This window comes from Liolophura sinensis, chromosome 4, assembly GCF_032854445.1.
Source record: "Liolophura sinensis isolate JHLJ2023 chromosome 4, CUHK_Ljap_v2, whole genome shotgun sequence".
In the NCBI taxonomy this organism is placed as follows: Eukaryota; Metazoa; Mollusca; class Polyplacophora; order Chitonida; family Chitonidae; genus Liolophura; species Liolophura sinensis.
In genome coordinates this window covers 6,592,901-6,613,578 of record NC_088298.1, presented here as the reverse complement: position 1 = coordinate 6,613,578, position 20,678 = coordinate 6,592,901, and the positions used below count along the sequence as shown (strand labels likewise).

At 39.9% G+C, this 20,678-nt stretch overlaps 1 protein-coding gene across 1 annotated transcript in view; it reads right to left on the bottom strand.

The window, feature by feature from the left end:
- LOC135464358 (low-density lipoprotein receptor-related protein 2-like) overlaps nucleotides 1–20,678 on the bottom strand; it is a 148,417-nt gene that overhangs the window by 73,620 nt on the left and 54,119 nt on the right. The window contains exons 19-36 of the mRNA XM_064741783.1: nucleotides 19,669–19,962; nucleotides 18,375–18,488; nucleotides 18,008–18,127; nucleotides 17,009–17,248; nucleotides 15,757–15,885; nucleotides 14,602–14,727; nucleotides 14,185–14,316; nucleotides 12,300–12,419; nucleotides 10,660–10,788; nucleotides 8,521–8,732; nucleotides 7,626–7,810; nucleotides 6,708–6,936; nucleotides 6,085–6,262; nucleotides 4,942–5,067; nucleotides 4,067–4,251; nucleotides 3,210–3,460; nucleotides 2,481–2,658; nucleotides 191–410 (exon numbers count right to left, since the gene is read on the bottom strand). Of these exons, the coding sequence (XP_064597853.1) occupies nucleotides 191–410; nucleotides 2,481–2,658; nucleotides 3,210–3,460; nucleotides 4,067–4,251; nucleotides 4,942–5,067; nucleotides 6,085–6,262; nucleotides 6,708–6,936; nucleotides 7,626–7,810; nucleotides 8,521–8,732; nucleotides 10,660–10,788; nucleotides 12,300–12,419; nucleotides 14,185–14,316; nucleotides 14,602–14,727; nucleotides 15,757–15,885; nucleotides 17,009–17,248; nucleotides 18,008–18,127; nucleotides 18,375–18,488; nucleotides 19,669–19,962 (3,168 nt within the window). The remainder of the gene's footprint in view (nucleotides 1–190; nucleotides 411–2,480; nucleotides 2,659–3,209; nucleotides 3,461–4,066; nucleotides 4,252–4,941; nucleotides 5,068–6,084; nucleotides 6,263–6,707; nucleotides 6,937–7,625; nucleotides 7,811–8,520; nucleotides 8,733–10,659; nucleotides 10,789–12,299; nucleotides 12,420–14,184; nucleotides 14,317–14,601; nucleotides 14,728–15,756; nucleotides 15,886–17,008; nucleotides 17,249–18,007; nucleotides 18,128–18,374; nucleotides 18,489–19,668; nucleotides 19,963–20,678) is intronic.

Below are 20,678 nucleotides of genomic sequence, written 5' to 3'. Positions count from 1 at the left end.
CTATTTACAAAGGTTTGCTACAGCAAACTTGGTGAAACATTTGAGGGACAACATTTTGTGACCTTGTTTTCACTGAATAATGTGTTATAATAAGAGATAAGTCTGGAAGGAATTACAATCAAAATAACTTTCAGATGAAAAAAAATTCTTTCTTTCCCAAATAAAAAAAGAAAAGAAGCCTAAATCTTACCCCTCGAGTGTCTGTTGGTAAATAATTTCAGATTATTGATGCCACGAACGTTGTCTTTAATCATCTCCTGAGATCCGGAGCTGAGATTAGCCTTGGAGATTGTCTCGTACACACTATCAGTGAAGTACAACATGTTGTTGTAAAACACGATCCCCTTGGGCGTTGCCACAGTGATGGAGAGAGAGTTCATCGAGCCGCCATTGATGTCGAATCGCTGAATCTGAACAGATGGTCTGTCATCATTACATGGATAACAACAACTGTATGGATATTTCAGAATAAAGTAGTGAGTCTTTGTTTCAAAGTAGAGGCCTATATACATTTCTGTTTGACAGTCAAAAACAAAGGGGTTAACCATCTCCAGATCCAGCATTTTAAAGTTAATGTAAAGTATTAAACAGAAACAAGAGAGGCAAAAAACATGCCACCCTACCCAAACCCCCTTTATTGTATTTACTTATTTATGTATTTGATTGGCGGCTGTACGTGGGAAAGTTTGCCAGCAACCTGCGGATGGTCATGGGTTTCCCCTGGGCTCTGTTCATTTTTTTCCCACAATAAAGTTGGCCGCTGCTATATAAGTGAAATATTCTTGAGTGCACTGTCAAACACCAATCAAATAAACAAATAAATTCATTTGATTGGTGTTGTGCACTGTACATAATCCATACAAATATTTCAGTCACAGTTTCGTGTTCTGCCATCAACACACGGTACTTCCTTGACTCATGGTCAATGCCAATATTAAAAGAAAAAGCAACAAATAATATAACCAGGGAGTTATTCAGGAGCAGAGATGGAAACACACCTAAACAGTCACAGTCAGGAGCAGAGATGGAAACACACCTATACAGTCACAGTCAGGAGCAGAGATGGAAACACACCTAAACAGTCACAGTCAGGAGCAGAGATGGAAACACACCTAAACAGTCACAGTCAGGAGCAGAGATGGAAACACACCTAAACAGTCACAGACATTGATAATGACATGTTCTGTAACTCTAGAACTCAACTTTTAACAATCAATCCTTCTGAGGCCATGGGAAGTACTTTTTGAGAACTAGAAACACGATGTCACACAACTTGTATTCCACACACACAAAGGGTTAAAAGGCAAAACAGGGTCCAGGTGACAGAACGATATGGCTAAAGTACTGCCAATGTGACACTGAACCCCGATCAATCATTCATTCCAACATCTGATAATGTTGGACTTGACTAAAGAGATATTCATGTTCAGTACATTTATTTATTTATTGATTTATTTGATTGGTGTTTTACACCATACTCACGAATATTTCACTTATACGATGGCGGCCAGCATAATGGTGGGAGAAAACCGGGCAGAGCCCGGGGGAAACCAACGACCATCCACAGGTTGCTGGCAGACCTTCCCACTTACGGCCGGAGAGGAAGAAAGCATGAGCTGGACTTGAACTCAGTGACGGCATTAGTGAGAGGCTCCTGGGTTATCACGCTGCGCTAGCGCGCTAACCAACTGAGCCAGGGAGGCCCTTCAGTACTTGTAGACTGATCACTTATCTCTAAGCACTCAACACATATTCCTCACAGCACATGCGTCCTTCTGTACGTTCCCTTTGCATCACTGCCACCACTTAACAGGGATGAGACAGACACTGGGATGAAAAAGAGGAAACTATACATGTATACCTCACACTCATCATTTTGTCATTTTTAGCATTTCTGAATTATAATTCTGAATATTTTTCTGATGTATTTTTTGTATAAATAAGGAATTCCTCAAAAAAGAGGACAAATCTCATGCTTGCCACTAGCAAAATTTGTACAGAAATCTTCAGGAGGTGTGATGAGGCAGGAGTTGATGTCACAAAACGCAAAAACTCTGTCTCAACCATTGTTTCTCATTGTGATTTATACACATGCATTCCCTTTGTACTTAAGCACGTGTATGACCAACATGATTCTAACACCTGAAACAATTTTACTGATGAATGCTGAATTTAGTTCCAGGTAAGGAAATTAGTGGTGAGGCTTAGTCCAGGTGCAGTGCAAAGGCTCCAAAGGTCAAACTCATCTACTGGATGTGAAGCATGTGTAGACTTTCTGTACACTCTACATGTGTCTTATTCCTTACAAAATACTCATTAGATCAAAGGAATTACATTTGAAACCATTGATCATCGATTACACATCTTATCAGCAACACTGATTTTTCAGATACATGTATTGCAACCCAAACGGCAAAAAAAAAAAAAAAAAACAGAAAATAATAATAATAATAATATTAAAAGAAAAAAGAAAAGCCCACTCTTTGCATAAAGCTGTCCGTCCAGTACAAAATCTGCGAGTTCGAATCCAGCGTCAGATATTCCTGCTGATGAATTTCGTAGCGAGCCAGAACCTCTGGCCCGGAACCATCGAGATTTGCAGCTGCTAATTTGGCTGGTACCCCTCCAGAGCCTCCTTGATCCAACCAGTACAGTTTTCTGAGGACAAATAAATGGACAAAACAATGTTTACCCGAAAGCCAAATATTTTAATTAACACACCTATGTCATTTGATAACGCCGTGTGGCAGATTCTTTCAGTACTGTTTTATAATTTATTTCCTTTATTTATTTCTTTGTTATCAGATGCCATACTTGTACAATGGGGGTCAGGTTTCTGGGTGGAGGAAACCTGAGTGCCCGGGGGAAACCGGAGTGACCAGGGAAAACCAGAGTGCCCGGGGGGAAACCAGAGTGCCCAGGGTAAACCAGAGTGCACGGGGTAAACCTGAGTGCACGGGGGAAACCAGAGTCCTTGGGGGAAACCGGAGAGCCCAAGGGAAACCATCGACTTTCACCAGATACCTGACCTCAACATATTCTCTCCATGAAATGGCTTTGATATATGTCACTAAGTCACATAATCATTCACTTCTCCCCGATTTCAAAGCCTGGAACACATAAAGTAAAAAACTTGAAAAGTAAGTTATCGTAATAACGTATGAGAAATGTATTCGAGAATAAATTTCAATGAACAACAGATCATATACCCTCGCACAGGGTCCACAAGTATTGATAATGCTTTAGCCACGCCCTGCCCTCCACTGTTGTCAAGGACGACTTTACGATAATGCTGCTGTACATCAATCCTCGTCACTTCTATCGTCCCTGATTGGAGATCGCTCCAGTACAGGTTTCTGGACACCCAATCAAAAGCTAGCGAATGAGGCGCTGTGCTGAAGACCAGTGACAGATTACCATCAGCAGGGCTGCCGTCAAACTTGACTGATTTGATGGTGGCCTGAAATGTCAAGTGATATTACTTGTTTATCAAAAAATGGTGATCCACCAATAAGCTTTAATAGTGAAATGCAAAAGCATACATACTCCGAATAGAACTGAGAAGTCACATATTAAACGTTCCAATATTTCAACAAAACTGACTCATTACAATGAAAAACTGTTTATTCTAACAATAAAATCCACTAAAGCAACCCTCAATCTAACCCTGCAGAGTCAGCTATTGTTTGTTTGTGTAACTGAACCATGTACATGTATATATCCCACCCACAGGTGGCACTTTCTACATATCCTGAAGATGACAAATAAAACTGGAGATGGGGCCAGCTATCGGCTCCTGTAAATCTTCAACGTTTTCGACCTCAAAAGCACATTTTTTTTTCAGTGGAATTTATGAAAACAATTATGATGAAAATGACACAAAAATGATTCACTTGTGTAACTAAAGATGAAAGCTATGCCTATAAAATATAAACGTATGCAAATTATTTCTCTACACCCTACAGTTCTCCAAGAAGGTTTCAAAATACTGGTTGCGGACGTGGTTGAAAAGACTGAGAACTTAGGGTTGGTAGATCATATGCCCTGCATTACCAAACGAGCTTACATTTTTATTCGTAGAGCCGGCTTGCTCCACATAAAACAGGGTTTCTGTAAAACTGTCATAATCCACATCAATTGGAGCCTGGAGACCCACTATAGGTACAAAGGCATTGGGCGCCCTGTCAGGGTCAGACAAGGTCAAACCCAAAATCTGACCAGTTTTAAGGTAGAGAAGGAAGTCATTCAAGCCTGAAAAGAAAGGGTTTCATACTCAACAAGCATCTGTCGCAGAGAATGTCTTAACAATAGCAACATTTTGAAAAAGTACTGCAGTATTTAACTGGACATTCGTTGAAGAAGCAATGAAAAAATACATGTACAGTGAGTAGATAAATTTTTTACAAAGTTTAGCATTTTCATCATGAACACGATTGGTACATGTAGATGCTATCAAAAAAGAGAGCAGTATGAGAGAAAGTAAAACATATGAGTACCTACTAAATAATAAGCAATGTCTCAAACTGTCACTGCTTTATGACATAAGGGAGGTAACCCTGCAAACTGCGGGAGAATACACCACACCCTGCCATGTTCCCAACAAAAACTGTCACTCCATTACTTTATTTGATTGGTGATCTACGTTGTACTCAAGAATATTTCACTTACACAACGGCAGCATGCTTTATGCATGGTGGGGGGAAACCAGACAGAGCTTGCGGCAAATCAACAACCATCTGCAGGTTGCCGCAAGACCTTCCCACAATTCCCGTCAAAAATTTCTCACTGAAAGTCACAAACCATTGGCAGCTCAATGCAACCTTGTGAACTCTTGGGTCTATGGCAAGTCATCTTCATGAACTAGCAATTCGAAAACTCGAAAAGCGAATACGACCTCCATTTCTTGCTATTTCCTGGCGGTACTGTGAGTAATGGTCTTACCTGCTACACAGGTAGTCCCCGTCCTATCCAGCTTCATCGCCACAGGGCACGCACAGGTATAACCAGGTGTACTGGGGGACAGCAGACAGAGGTGGCTACACGGTGAGCTGCTGCAGCCAGAACTAGCTGGTGGCAGAACAACATTGCCATTAGGGACAGGTGAATATCACAGAACAACACCGCCATTAGGGACAGGTGAATATCACAGAACAACACTGCCATGAGGAACAGGTGAATATCACAGAACAACATTGCCATTAGGGACAGGCGAATATCACAGAACAACACTGCCATGTGGGACAGGTGAATATCACAGAACAACACTGCCATGAGGGACAGGTGAATATCACAGAACAACACTGCCATGAGGGGCAGGTGAATATCACAGAACAACACTGCCATGTGGGACAGGTGAATATCACAGAACAACATTGCCATTACGGGCAGATGAATATCACAGAACAACATTGCCATTAGGGACAGGTGAATAACACAGAACAACACTGCCATTAGGGACAGGTGAATATCACAGAACAACATTGCCATGAGGGACAGGTGAATATCACAGAACAATATTTCCATTAGGGACAGGTGAATGTCACAGGATAACATTGCCATTAGGGACACATAAAAAACACAGAACAACATTGTCTACAGCTACCTGATAAATAACAGAGGAGACTGCCATTTAATACATAACCTAGATGAAGAACACTGCCTTTATAAAAGCTCAGGTCATTTGGACTTTAGTGGAAAGGAAAAAAGGCATCAAGGGAACGGTAAATCATTCATATCTATCAATATCTGCATTTGTTTTTTTCATACTTATTACAGGCATACGATTAAACTTCCTTCCAAACCTACATGTAAGTGAATAAGGCTCATAATACATGTGTTTATTAATCCTAAAGGTCAGGAGCTTAAAGCTGTAATCCCAAACTTTTACTTTACCAGCATGATGGAAGACACTGACCCATGGGGAAACAGTCCACACTTTGCCATGTACCTGACAAAGTTTCTGACAAGCCTGCCGACTGCAAAATCCAGCCAGAGCTGGATTTGAGCCTACCACCTCAGTGTTCAAGAAGCGGGAAATCTCATCGACTTAAATAAGGCTCACCAAACAGACAAAGAATCACTCACATTCGGGCTGTCTCATAGGATGGTGAAGAATGATGCCAAATGGGCTCTGAAGTCGCTCAAGCACGACGCTCTTGTCAGTACAGTTAAATTTCTCACATCGCTGGACGTTCTTAGCGGCTCTGTCTGACCAGTAGACGTAGTCCTCAAAAACCACCAGGCTGTGCGGGTGACGCAAGAACTGGTGGAAAGATAAAAAAAAAAAAAGACAACAAAAACAGCTCTTTATTTATTTATTTATTTGATAGGAGTTTTAACTGGCACTGCGGCAATGTTTCTGTAATGTGGCGGCGAGAACACATTTTAAACAGGAAACAGTATGGTTTTCAAAAAACCTATTTAATAAACAAATAAGTCATGAATTAAAAAAATAAAAGTAAATGACTGATGAAATGACTAATTTTTTCTCACATACTTAATGGTTTTATTTTCTTCTTAACTTCATGACTTAACAATGTTTCACTTAAAGCACACAGGGGACAGACTTACAGGTGAGAACAAAAACCCAACAGAAATGGCCTTCCTGCATATAAGTTTTAACATAGTTCCATTTTTATAGTTTTTAGTGCTATCTAAACTGGAAGTTGAACTCTACACTGCCAAAGCAGTCTAAAAACTTAACTTACATGATCGTTAGCTATAACTTGGTGACGGTCTGTTCCATCATAGTTACAAAATTCAATATAGTCCAGGCGCGCATCAGTAAAGTAAATCCGTTTCGTGGGGTAGTCAATACTCAAACCATTCGGCCAGGCAATCTTTGTGGTTACAATAGCTGTCCTCTCGCTTCCGTCTAGACCAGCTCGTTCAATACGAGGCCGTTGACCCCAGTCGGACCAGAACATGTAATGAGCCCTGTGATTGGTTAAACAGGAATCAAAGATAGAATGGTATATCATCAGCCGAGAGATTTTAATGAAGGTACACAAAGACAGTAATTAACGTCTGTAGCTCAAGCTTGCTCAGGGGTTTGGTTTGCTCAGTTGGGGTTTTGCTCAATTTGGGTTTGGTTTGCTCAGTTGGGGTTTTGCTCGATTTGGATTTTGTTTGCTCAGTTGGGGTTTTGCTTAATTTGGGTTTAGTCTGCTCAGTTGGGGTTTTGCTCAATCTGGGTTTAGTTTGCTCAGGTTTTGGCTTTGTTTGCTCAAACTTGGGCTCAGCTTTCTCAAGTTTGGGTTTGGTTGCTCAGACTGGGTTTGGTTTGCTCAGGTTGGGTTTGGTTTGCACAGGTTTGGATTTGGTTTGCTCAGACTGGGTTTGTTTTGCACAGGTTTGTTTGGTTTGCACAGGTTTGTTTGGTTTGCTTTTCTTGTCCATTTCTGCCCACTTCGTTTCACAAAAAACCCAACTAAACATGTGATATACTCTATGACAGATCAATATGTAAAACTAAACAAATATAAAACCATGAAAACCATGAGTGAATGCTTCATTATCAGGTTATAATGCCACGTAGAAAGGTTTCTATCAAGGGAAGACTTCACAAATCTACAAAGTATGCGAAAAAAAAAAAAACAAAAACTGACCAGAGCTTTCAAACTTACCCTTCTCTGGGATCCACAGCAATGGCTCTGGGGTTGGTCACATTCTCACTGAAGAGCACTCTACGTTGACTCCCGTCCAGACTGCTGACCTCTATCGTCTCAAGAAAATAATCTGTCCAGTAGAGGTTACGCCCCACCCAGTCCACAGCTAAATCCTCCACCATTGAGATCCCTGATGATATGATCTAGAGAAGAGCATAAATACAATGAGAGTTAAAATACACTGTAACTTTTGTAAGCATGATTGGTAGCTGGAAAATTTGATCCATGCCAACAATAATAATTACTTCCAGGTTACAGATTAATCTATAGAAGAGCATAAATACAATGTTAGTTAGATTACATTGTAATTCTTATAATAATGTGGGTAGCTGAAATATCTGACGCGTGCCAACTTAACAAGGTTTGTTTACAGGTGGAGGTGATGCTGTAAGAGCATCAATAAAACCAGAATATGGATGTCTGAAATACCCTCTGCTATCCCCAAACATTTCCAAGAATTAAAGAAAGGAAATGAAAACAACAATAATAATTAGACTGTTCCTCATTATTAAGCATGTGGTTGATTGGGTGATATAAAAAATATACACAAAATTTCAGGGAAAATTAACGCCACACTTTAGCAGGAGTACTGTAGCATGGACAAAATCTGTGTACATGAAAATCCATTATTGCACATTATGTAATAATAAAAACAATAACCAAATTGTGAAAAAAAACTTAAGCATGCACAAGTTCAGATGATAAGCAAAATGTATGCTAGGATTTGTCAAAATCCGCAGTTTGAGAGGAGATGCACGGACAAAATCGTGTCTACAGACAGACGGATAGACAAGGTGATTCTAGTACACTGGGTATAAATACATCTAACAGAAACATCATCTTTAAATCTTGCCTGTGTCAAGTTTCCCTCATCCCCAGGCTGCCAGCGGAAAATCCCTTTCGAACGAACATCCGTGAAGTAAATGTAATTGTCCACCGAGTCGTACCCTAACCCTGTGATGCTGCTCATCCCTGGAATCTGATTGGCTGTAAAGAACCACTCGTCCAAATTTGATTGGACAAGAATGCCTCCTGTAGCCACAAAGAGATGAGGTATGCTGACATCTGAAATAGTAAATATGAACCCATTTTTATGTACAAAATGTTTGAGTGAGTGAGTGAGTGCTTGATCTAGGATACATGTTCCCTGAGACATCACTGAAAAAGACCGATGACTGCATTTTTGCCAACTTTATTTCAAGAGTATAATTTCTGATCACAGGTAGTTTGAGTTGTCAATGGAAAAAACGGGTCTAGCAATTTCTGAATGAGACCAACTGGTGGCACAAATTCATAATCCACTGACACATTGATTAACACTTACTTTTTCATAAACTTCACAACTTCTTTTTTATAAAACTTCACAAAAAACTCTGAAGTGGCCATATTAGCAGGATCAAGCAATCAATCAGAATCAAGCAAATTGTGTCACTTGAAAGAGAGCTGAATTGCAGCTAAAATACTGTAGTTACACTCACTACCCTAGGTGAAATACTGTAGTTACACTCACTACCCTAGGTGAAATACTGTAGTTACAATCACTACCCTAGGTGATATACTGTAGTTACAATCACTACCCTAGGTGAAATACTGTAGTTACACTCATTACCCTAGGTGATATACTGTAGTTACACTCACTACCCTAGGTGAAATACTGTAGTTACAATCACTACCCTAGGTGATATACTGTAGTTACAATCACTACCCTAGGTGAAATACTGTAGTTACACTCATTACCCTAGGTGATATACTGTAGTTACAATCACTACCCTAGGTGATATACTGTAGTTACAATCACTACCCTAGGTGATATACTGTAGTTACACTCACTACCCTAGGTGATATACTGTAGTTACACTCACTACCCTAGGTGATATACTGTAGTTACACTCACTACCCTAGGTGATATACTGTAGTTACACTCACTACCCTAGGTGATATACTGTAGTTACACTCACTACCCTAGGTGATATACTGTAGTTACACTCACTACCCTAAGTCAAACCTCCTGCTGATCACTTTCACTTTTGCAAAACTGTTTGAAATGTTAACAGATTAAAACTGATTTGATTTTAGAATCTCTCTAATCTCCTTGTAATCTGTCAATTGTGTACTGAGTAGGAGTGGCTTGTATTGGTTATGTAAAAATCTGTTTACTGAAAGAGGGTTTAAAGTGAGCTAAAATATGAAGTAAGGTTCATCATACAGGCAACTGAAAACTATATGTAAATTTATTCCTTATGCTTTCATTTATTTTTTTTTGAGATTTTTTTTTAAGAATGTTGAAAGGCATTCAAATATTCGAAAACTATGGTGGGCTTTTACAAGGCAAACTGATGGTATCTAGGAACTCTGAAGTCACATCACTTTTTTTTTCCTGATGTTCACGAGAAGGAAGTAATTTTTGGCGATGTTATTTCAGTAATCTTTCACTCATGGACAGAAAGAGTTATTTCAACATTCAGTGTTGAGAAAGAGTTGGAAAAAAGTCCATAAAACCCACTTTAGAATTCAAATGTTTGAGCGCCTTTTATTCTTTTCACAAAAATTTAAAAACAATAAATGAAAGTATATTTATGTATAATTTTAAGTGGTCTATTTAATGATGCCTATTTCAATTTTCAGAGGGCTTTTCCTTCAATCTATTCATTTGCATCTGATACTGCAAGAATCCAGTAGACCTTGCAGCTGAGCTCATCTGCCAGCACCCACGTAATAAACAGTTAACAGACAACTAGCCAGACGACTTTTGACTTTATTAGTGAAATATTCTTGAGTACTGCATAAAACACTAATCAAATATAAATGACAATAATGCCGACCATCGTCATGGTTGGAAGAAGCTGGGTTCGCCCACAGGAAACCCACGACCGTCCACAGGTTGGTGGCAGATGTTTCGACGTAAGACCTAATAGAAAGACCGCATGAGCTGGACTTCTGAGCACATGTGTGTAAAAGTGAGTGTTAAACAGACTGGTGAGTAAGTACTTACTTCTGTAGGCCTTACAGCTGTGCCCATTTGGTAACAGTTCATAGCCTGAAGTGCATTCACACTTGTAAGTTCCTTTCTCATCAATGCACGTCTGACTGCAAGCGCCAGGAGGCTCACACTCATTGGCATCTGGAATCAGCCAATGACATTTGCATGAGACAACAATTACATGTGTCATGTTTCTGCAACAAAATACAGAAGACTACACCAGACCAGAGAACATTTTTTATGTTGATAAATGCCTTTTAATACTCATGTGTAAGAGGAGAAATTGGTTTCACATTGATTTACCTCATTTAGGGTATGTATAGCGTTACATTCTAACTGTTCCTAGCCCTTACAAGCACCATGGCTTAAGCAGAACTTGGTAAGAGAAGACAATGTAGTGATTTACCTCAGTTACGGTACATATAGGGTTACATTCTAACTGTTCATCTACATCCTTACATAGTATCATCTTATAAGCATCATGGCCTAAGCAGAACTTGGCAAGAGAAGACAATGCACTGACTTACTCATGCTGCTGTGTTATCTTCACTTATAATGGACAATACAATACTCATACAGAGACATAATGACATTCAGCCTTCATGTAGTCACATGGACCTTCGTTATCTGCTAATTGTAACAGTGTTATTAGCAGCGATGGCCAAAACAGCCCAAACAAAGAGGAGATACATTGTATAACATTTTCATTTTAATTTATGTCTCACACTCAACAACAATCCAATAAAATAAATATTACTCAGAAAATGCCTGTGTTTTACTCAGAAAATGCCTGTGTTTTACTCAGAAAATGCCTGTGTTTTACTCAGAAAAATGCCTGTGTTTTAACATTGTTTATTGATTTGATTGGTGTTTAACTTCCTATTCAGGAATATTTCACTTATATGACAGCAGCCAGTGTGGTGGTGGGAGGAAACCAAGCAGGGCCCTGGGGAAATATATGGTTATCCGCAGGTTGCTGGCAGATCTTCACGGATATGGCTAGAGAGGAAACCAGCATGTGCTGGGGCCTCTTTCAGAAAGCGAATGTAAACCAAGGTCATCGTAAATACCATGGAGACATATGTTCTTTAATATGTGTCACAATGGTAATTACAATCAACTTAGTTTACAACTGTTCTGTACAAGCGGGTCCTGGACTTAAACTCACAGCGACTACACTGCTGATAGACTCTGGGTGTTAACCCATTGGCCACGATGTAGCCTGTTTCAATATTAAGATTCATGCTTAATCTAATGTTATACATCCCACATTTTTTCACTATTAGTCCAAATTATCCGATTCAGAATGCTATCTAGACAGATAAAAGTGAGCCACCTGTTAAGAAGGGTATATGAGGAATTAAACCCTCGGTGTGAAATTATAACCCTGAGCCGCAGGCGTCACACAGGAAAATCATTTCTGCTTGCACGTAATTCGGTGTCACACAGGAAAATATCAGTTTGCGCAGCATATCATCTGTACTGGGTTTAACCTAAACATTTATATACCCCATGTGTGTGCAGTTTGCTGTTCTGTCAAGTGTATGTCAACATTTTAACCCGTCTAATCGGCCAATGGCAATCGTGAATCACAGCCAATGTATGGGCCAACAGAACTGTGTATTTGACCGTGGAAAACACAGGAGTCTTACCAACACAGACTTTGGTTCCGTTCAGCTCCTCTCCGGGAGGACAGCGACATTCCGCTCCAAATGGTGTCTGAACACAGAAGGAGCTGCAACCCCCATTATCTGCCATGCAGGATTCACTGTCTGAAATTATAAACAACTTCCATTTTATAATAATCAACATATATTTTTTTTATTTTTTCATCTGATGAAGACTCACATTCAACTAGCATTCCACCCCATTCCACTCACATTCATCTGGCATTCCACCCCATTCCACTCACATTCAACTAGCATTCCACTACCACACCAACAGCATTCCAATCACATTCAACTAGCATTCCACTACCACTCCGCTATCTTTCCACTCACATTCAACCAGCATTCCACTACCACACCAACAGCATTCCAATCACATTCAACTAGCATTCCACTACCACTCCGCTATCATTCCACTCACATTCAACTAGCATTCCACTATCCATCCATCAGCATTCCACTCACGTTCAACTAGCATTCCACTACCACTCTACTAGCATTCCACTACCACTCTACTAGCATTCCAGTCACATTTAACTAGCATTCCACTACCACTCCACCAGCATTCCACTCACATACAACTAGCATTCAACTAGCATTCCACCACCACTCCACCAGCATTCCACTGACATTCAACTAGCATTCCACTACCACTCCGTCAGCATTCCACTAGCATTACAGGAGCATTCCACTAACACTCCACTAGTCTTCCACTAACAGTCCACTAGTATTCCACTAACAGTCCACTACTATTCCACACTACTAACCCACTAGCATTCAACAGCCTATATCCACAGTGATCAGTACTGCTACAACAAATACATCCAACCACTCCACCAGCATTCCACTGACATTCAACTAGCATTCCACTACCACTCCGTCAGCATTCCACTAGCATTACAGGAGCATTCCACTAACACTCCACTAGTCTTCCACTAACAGTCCACTAGTATTCCACTAACAGTCCACTACTATTCCACACTACTAACCCACTAGCATTCAACAGCCTATATCCACAGTGATCAGTACTGCTACAACAAATACATGTACAATCTTTTTGACCAATCAATAAATATTCAGTCTGTTACTTGTAAACCCCATCTCACAGAACAACTAAAATCAAGCTACTAGCAGACAAGAATCACACTTCTGCTGAGAACCTAGCGAATTTATTTTCTTTATCTTTATTTGCTTAATGTTTCATGCCAAACTAAAGAATAGTTCACTTATATCATGGAGGTTGGCTGCCCTAGTGAATCTGAAGTCCAGCATTCAAGATACAGGGTGCAGACATGTGACTGTGCACCAAATTATTTGCTGCGAAACAGAAATATAGTTGGATCTTAGCTATATTCAGTGAGCAAGAAGATTAGTTCTACCTATCATCAATTGCCTTGTATAATGCAATGGCAATAAGCCTGACTACATGTCACATGAGGAGTTTATATGTAGGGCAATCAACCTGGATGGTTTTTGAAACTTTTACTGTAAATGATCAACCTTTGTCAGTGGAATTTATGCATACCTTTATTATGAAAATGATGCCAAAATCGATTTGTCTGTGTCACTATAGATGCAAGCTTCCTAAAACTGTGCAAATTATTTCTCTACACTTCATAGTTCTTTCAGAATTTTTCAAAATATTGGTTGTAGGGGTGGTTGACAAGGTTGAAAAATTAAGGTATTTGCACAGACTTGGAGAAACAAACAAAATGGGGCTAGGGAAGTTGTCAAAACAAGAAAAACAGCTTTTTCGCACACTACAACTTAATTTCACAAATTAACTCATTCGCATGAACATCTTTAAGTGTCACAGAACACACTAGAGGTTTCCGCATAGTTCACTATTCTTTTTCAATCACACACTCACTGCAAACAGGGCTTTCATCATGGCCGCCGGGGCAATCTGATTGACCGTTGCAAACTTGAGTCTCATTTATGCAAATTCGTTGACCTCCAGGACACTCCCACTGGTCGGCTGAACATAAGAATGGAGGTGGAGCTGTTTAAGAGAAAAAAATAAAGAAATGGAGAAGCAAACATCTCTAAAATACATACAATTTCATTAGGAATATTATCATGTCACACCAGGAAAATTTTACGGCAACTGTTGATTTTGTTTTTGAGGACTCTTCTGTTAAAGCAGTTAAACACAGTGTTTTCATTAAAAAAATCCTTTTCAAGCATCATGTTAGCTCTGCTCCACTGGATTCCTGTCACATCATTTTACTGCTTCTACGAAGTTTCAGTTGACACTAGAGTAGCACTTTAGGTATCCAATACTCACGACAAAGCTGTTTGGTGTCTTCATCCGACCCATCAGCGCAGTCATCTTCTCCGTCACACATCCAGTGATGAGGGATACAGCGTCCGTTCTCACACCTGAACTGACCGTCCGAACACGAGGGTGGCTCTGACAGAAACACGCGCATAAAAGTTTAAGAAATACAGAATGGGAGAGGTCTAGTTTGTTTCTCTTACCCTGGGCTGGTTTTATTTAGTTGTTGTTTATTTGATTGGTGTTACACATCATACTCAAGAATATGTCACTTTTATACAGCTGCCAGCAGTATGGTGAGAGAAAATCTGGTAGAGCCCGTGAGAAACTCACGGTCATACGTAGGTTGCTGGCAGACCTTCTCATTAAAGGCTGTAGAGGAAGCCAACATGAGCTGGACTTGAACTCACAGCACCTGCATTGGTGAGAGGCTCCTGGGTCTTTGCCCCACGCTGACAAGATAACCACAGCCACAGAGGTGCCCCGGCCAGTTTTTTCACATTCTTCATTGAATCACCAGTACATGTTTGCTTCACCGATACACATCCTTTGTGTTTGTGTTTTTTGAAGGTGAACTGCAATGCTTTTGAATTGCTATCATCATGTTTTCCTCTATTTTACTGAAAATGATTAGGTGAAGTTTTCTTTTTGGGAAAATAATTTATTGGGTTCATAAATCTTTACAACTGTCACCTGTCGTTCAAAAAAATTACCACTGCTGGAAAATGTTCACTGCTTGGAAAATGTCCACTGCTGGAAAATGTTCATTGCTTGGAAAATGTTCATTGCTTGAAAAATGTCTATTGCTTGGAAAATGTCCATTGCTTGGAAAATGTTCATTGCTTGAAAAATGTTCATTGCTTGGAAAATGTTCATTGCATTGAAAATGTTCGTTGCATGGAAAATATTCATTGCATGGAAAATGTTCATTACATGGAAAATGTCCATTGCTTGAAAAATGTCCATTGCTTGGAACATGTTTGTCACTTGAAAAATGTCCATTGCTTGGAAAATGTTCATTGCGTGAAAAATTTTCACTGCTTATGACACATAACCACTCACCCTCATCAATCATGTTTTTAAACAATGAATCAGTTTTTGACAATAACGCAAATAAATCAGGCCACTTTCATGTTAAGCCATTTTGAGCAATCACAAACTCACCACACGTGGCAGGTTCATCTGATCCATCAATACAATCCTGCTGACCATCACATTGCCACGACAATGGAATACATCCTCCCTGTGCACACTTAAACTCAGTATTGAAGCAGAGAGATTCAGGTCGAATGGCTAGAAATGAGGAATTTGTGCAACAATTACTCACCATGCAGCTTTCAAAACATCGAGGAAATGTTTCACAAATCTGACTTACCAATACATACATCTAGGAACTAAACTTTAATTCTGTCGTCAAAGTTCACGAAGTGAAGTGATAACCACATATAGAAGTCCAGTAATCATCATCAAAGAATAATATATAACTGATCATAATTTAACCAGTTTGAGAAACAAACGCTAAATTTATAATATAGCATATAATACAATACACACTGTTTCAGAGGATTAAAGTCATAGATATGAAATCCCCAATATTAACATTAAAACCCTCACTAGGACCAGCTTCTTGGCTGTCCTAGCCTTTGAGTGAGTGATTGAGTGCTTGGGGTTTAACGTCGTACTCGTTAAACGAGTTTGACGATGAAGGAATCCTTAGTGCCTGTAATTTGCCTCCTTGTTGCGGGATGGATTTCCACCACTCTTTATCTAGTGCTGCTTTAATGAGACGATTTACCAAGGGCAAGAAAACCGCCCTGCCTGAGCCATTATAATGATACGGCTCAACCAGTCGTTGCACTATCCCCTTCATGCTGAACGCCAAGCGAGTCACAACTTCCTCTTTTTAAGTCTTAGGTGTGGCTCGACACAGGGTTGATCCTGGATCTACCATTCCCGAAGCCGAAGCGGATGCTCGGGAACTGTGCTATCTGGGCCTGTTCCTTGTCTTGGACTAAATTCTTGTGTATTTCCACAAAATGAATCTACAGATATCCATGTTAACACATTCAGGTGACAAATCAGGTGAGATAAACAAATCCCTTATATATAGAATTTACAAAGTCATAAGGGGACTCCAATTTGTTGGTGTGTGTGTGTTTTTTTCTTAAATCCAAAACAGGAATAAAGCTGAAAATCCACCAGATTTTTTATTTTGTAAAAAAGTAAATTATGGAAATATGTTTCCTGGCAACAGGAAAAATCTTCTAGTCCACTTTCCACAAATCAGATGATTTTCAAGTTTTATTTTTATATCTTCCTCCGACACTGAAAAAAGATATAATCTGCCCATAAAACTTTAAAATTTAACTTGGCACAGCCTAACTAAAGAGGACAAATGAACAACAAGGACACTTACGACAGTCCGTTTCATCCGTGCCATCTGCACAGTCGGGGAAACCATCACAGTGCCAGGTGGAGCGAATACACTGTCTGCCATTGTGACATCCGAACTGTCGACGGCCTGTGCAGTTGACTGGTGGACAGCCAGCCTCATCACTGCCATCATAACACTCCTCAAAGCCATTACAGCGAAGTAGTTCCGGTACGCATCGCCCATCTCCACAGCGCATGAATCCATCCACACAAACATGATCGGCTGTAGAAAGATTCAATTAATTTGACCTTAATTATTTTAGAAAACGGGCCGATACAGGTCTAAACAGCCACAGGCCTTTTTTTTTTCATATGTCCTCGCATAGTAACCCAGCTATGACTCAACTTTACTCTGGAATTCTTACAAGGCCTTGGGAGGCAAAAACACAATATCACATCACCTGTACCCCCACGCAAATATGGCTAAAGGGCGAGACAGGGTCTGGGTGAACTCACTGGAGTCAGCTGCATTCTCAGGTTATAGAAATACATGTAACTCGGGCATGAATGGTTAAAATTGATGACGCGGCAGCACTTTTGATTTTCTCACCCTTACCAACTTGCACAAAACTATAATATCTTGGCTATGTAACATCACAAACATAAAACAGTATGCTGTTTAAACTTGTATGACGGGTACTTTATTGATGGATCTGGTCTAGTGAGTGTCTTTCAAAAACAATGACACTCTTGGTTATGCGGTGGTTTTCTGTGGGTAATACTGCAAACAAATAACTTCTACTAATCTATGCGTGATCTGACCTCCTTACCAAAGTCACTGCCCAAATAACTCACTTTACTGAGTTAACAAGTCTGTTTGTTTTTGTTAGATGCCCTTCCTTTTCCATCACACTGACTGCCTGATCATTTAGAATTTACAAACACATCTATTCTTTTTTGGCACGTGATCCTCATAGTCCCGTTTATCGCATAGAATTAAAGCACCCCTATTTTCACGTGGTGGATGATCTCCCTTCCTTACCGCACTGATCGCCCTCATCGGAGGCATCTTCGCAGTCATTTTCCGTGTCACAGACAAAGCCCTGTGAGATGCAGATGCCGTTAGAACAGCGGAATTCCGTCCCACCACACGTCACATTGGCTGCAAATAACCAAGAGATTCATCCACTGATTTACAGGTTACAAGTCACGTGTTATTTATTAGAAACAATCAATGTATAAATGTAACAGACCAAACATATATTCGTCCGTTTCCACAGATCAGGTTCAAAGAAATTTTTTTAAAAATCTGACAAAAAAGGGCTTTTTCCTACGTGAATACTATGAATGATTCAAAATAAATTCCACTTCCTCTACAAGAGTTTTGGGGAGTAAATAAAGACTCTTACGGCAATTTCTTTCATCAGAAAAGTCCCCGCAGTCATTATCCCCATCACAGCGCCATCTGGTGTAAATACAGTTACCATTTGCACAGGTGAATTGGCTGCTCTGACAAGTGGGTGCTAAAGAAAGAAATGAAAGGAAAAAACGTCCTTATTCTTTGACACTTTGCAAGCATGATTAAAATGTTACCACCTTGTACAAACTGGGATGGAACCATGAATATACTCAGCCAATTGGATTTGGGGTCAAGGGTTAACTGTTAAATATCAAATCTACTCAACCAATTAGATTTGGGGTCAAAGGTTCACTGTGGAATATCAATCTACTCAACCAGTCTGATTTGAGGGCAAAGGTTAACTGTTATGACATCATGACATTATTAATGTAAAGCAAGCGCTTATGGTGAAAAAATATGGTGATCAAGCAGATATCAGCCTAACTTTCACACAAATTCACAACTTCTTTCAAATTTTATGCAAAAATTGGCTTAAAAGACTTTCTCTCAATCATCAAGACTTTCTCCAAGAGATGCTCCACAGAGTGATTTACTTATTTCATTGCGTATTGTCACCAAGGCCCCACAAGCAGTGAGAGTGGAAGAATCCACAAATTCCAGGTCCAAGGCTGGGTTTGAACCCACACCTTGTGTGTCCCACCTATTGAAAGGCATGCGCCAACAGCCACTGGACAACTGCTCACTGTCTGCTTTCATAAATGCCCCAGATCTGTCTTGTTTCCTCCCACCATAATGCTGGCTGCCGTTGTAGAAGTGAAATGTTCTTGAGTATGGCGTAAAACACCAATCAAATGAATAACTTTTCATAAATGTCATGTACATAATTTATATATAATTTTGCCTTCATTCTCCCATTCGAGGCCGTCATTTGCACCCGAGTTTCATTGTTTGGCAAAAATCATTCGTTTTACGGAACAATACCATTTTAACCCAGAGCAAATTTTATAAATACCTAAATATTCATAAAACAATATATTTGAATAATTTGTTAGATATATTTATACCCAGTGTACTGGAATCACCTTGTCTGTCTGTCTGTCTGTAGACACGATTTTGTCCGTGCATCTCCTCTCAAACTATGGATTTTGACAAATCCTAGCATACATTTTGCTTATCATCTGAACTTGTGCATGCTTAAGTTTTTTTTCACAATTTGGTTATTGTTTTTATTATTACATAATGTGCAATAATGGATTTTCATGTACACAGATTTTGTCCATGCTGCTGAGAGTACAAAATATTCTATTCATTCGAAAACACCACCATATCAGCTTGACATATACCTTCTGGGCAGTCCTGCTCATCTGAATTATCTCCGCAATCGTCGTCTTGGTCACATCTGAACTGCTGCGGGACACAGCGCCTGTTTGCGCACTCAAACTGCGACCCAAGGCACTCTGGTAGGGGCGTTTCCTCTGGGTCTTCCTCACACGTCCGCAGATCTGTCCCTAGTTTCATGCCATAAGGACAGCCGCAGTGTCTCTGAACCGTCTTCGCATACAGCGATGTGGGGTCACCAGGCACAGGAAAACAAAAGTGAGAACAGTCGCCGTTCCTCCTCAAACATGGGTGATAACCTATAAATTAAGCAAAAATGTCATTAATCTGTGACTTATATATTTATTTCACTGTTCTCTGACATCATACTGATGAATTTTCCCACTTATGGAAATCAGTTTAAATGGGTGGAAGAAACCTATACACAGCATATTTTGGTGGAGACTGCATGGGTGGTTAGAACGTCTGCCTTAAAGTCAAGACTCGGGATCAAACCTGAGTCGGGTTATACCAAAGACTTTAAAATAGTAGTTCCTACCTTGGCACTCAGCACTGAGGGGGTCAAAGCTAGGAAACATGACTGGTTGGCCAACCAAGTGTTAGTATAATGTGGCAGCAGTTAGTACAGTGGCAGCAGCTCTTTGGGGGCTTGGACGTGCCCTGCCACAGTATATATACACACACATAATTACTACACATCTTCATATGACTCAAAAATTGTTAAGTACGACGTTAAACCCAAAGCATTGAAAGACAAAAGGTTTTCAATGAGCGACCCCCATACATGAGTTATAAACCACATAATGTCACAAACAAACGAGAGTGAGGAATCTATGAACTCTTTCTCAATTCTGAGTTTCCTCTTGCAACTTGTTTGACCTATTGTAATTCTTCAACCTTTTCGCATGTTTGCAAGATGTTCATTCAAGTGTATTCTGAGACCATTACTCTGCGTAGACTGATAAAATTATAATTTTTGTGAAGTTCTCAACTTTGTCAATCCAACCAATATACA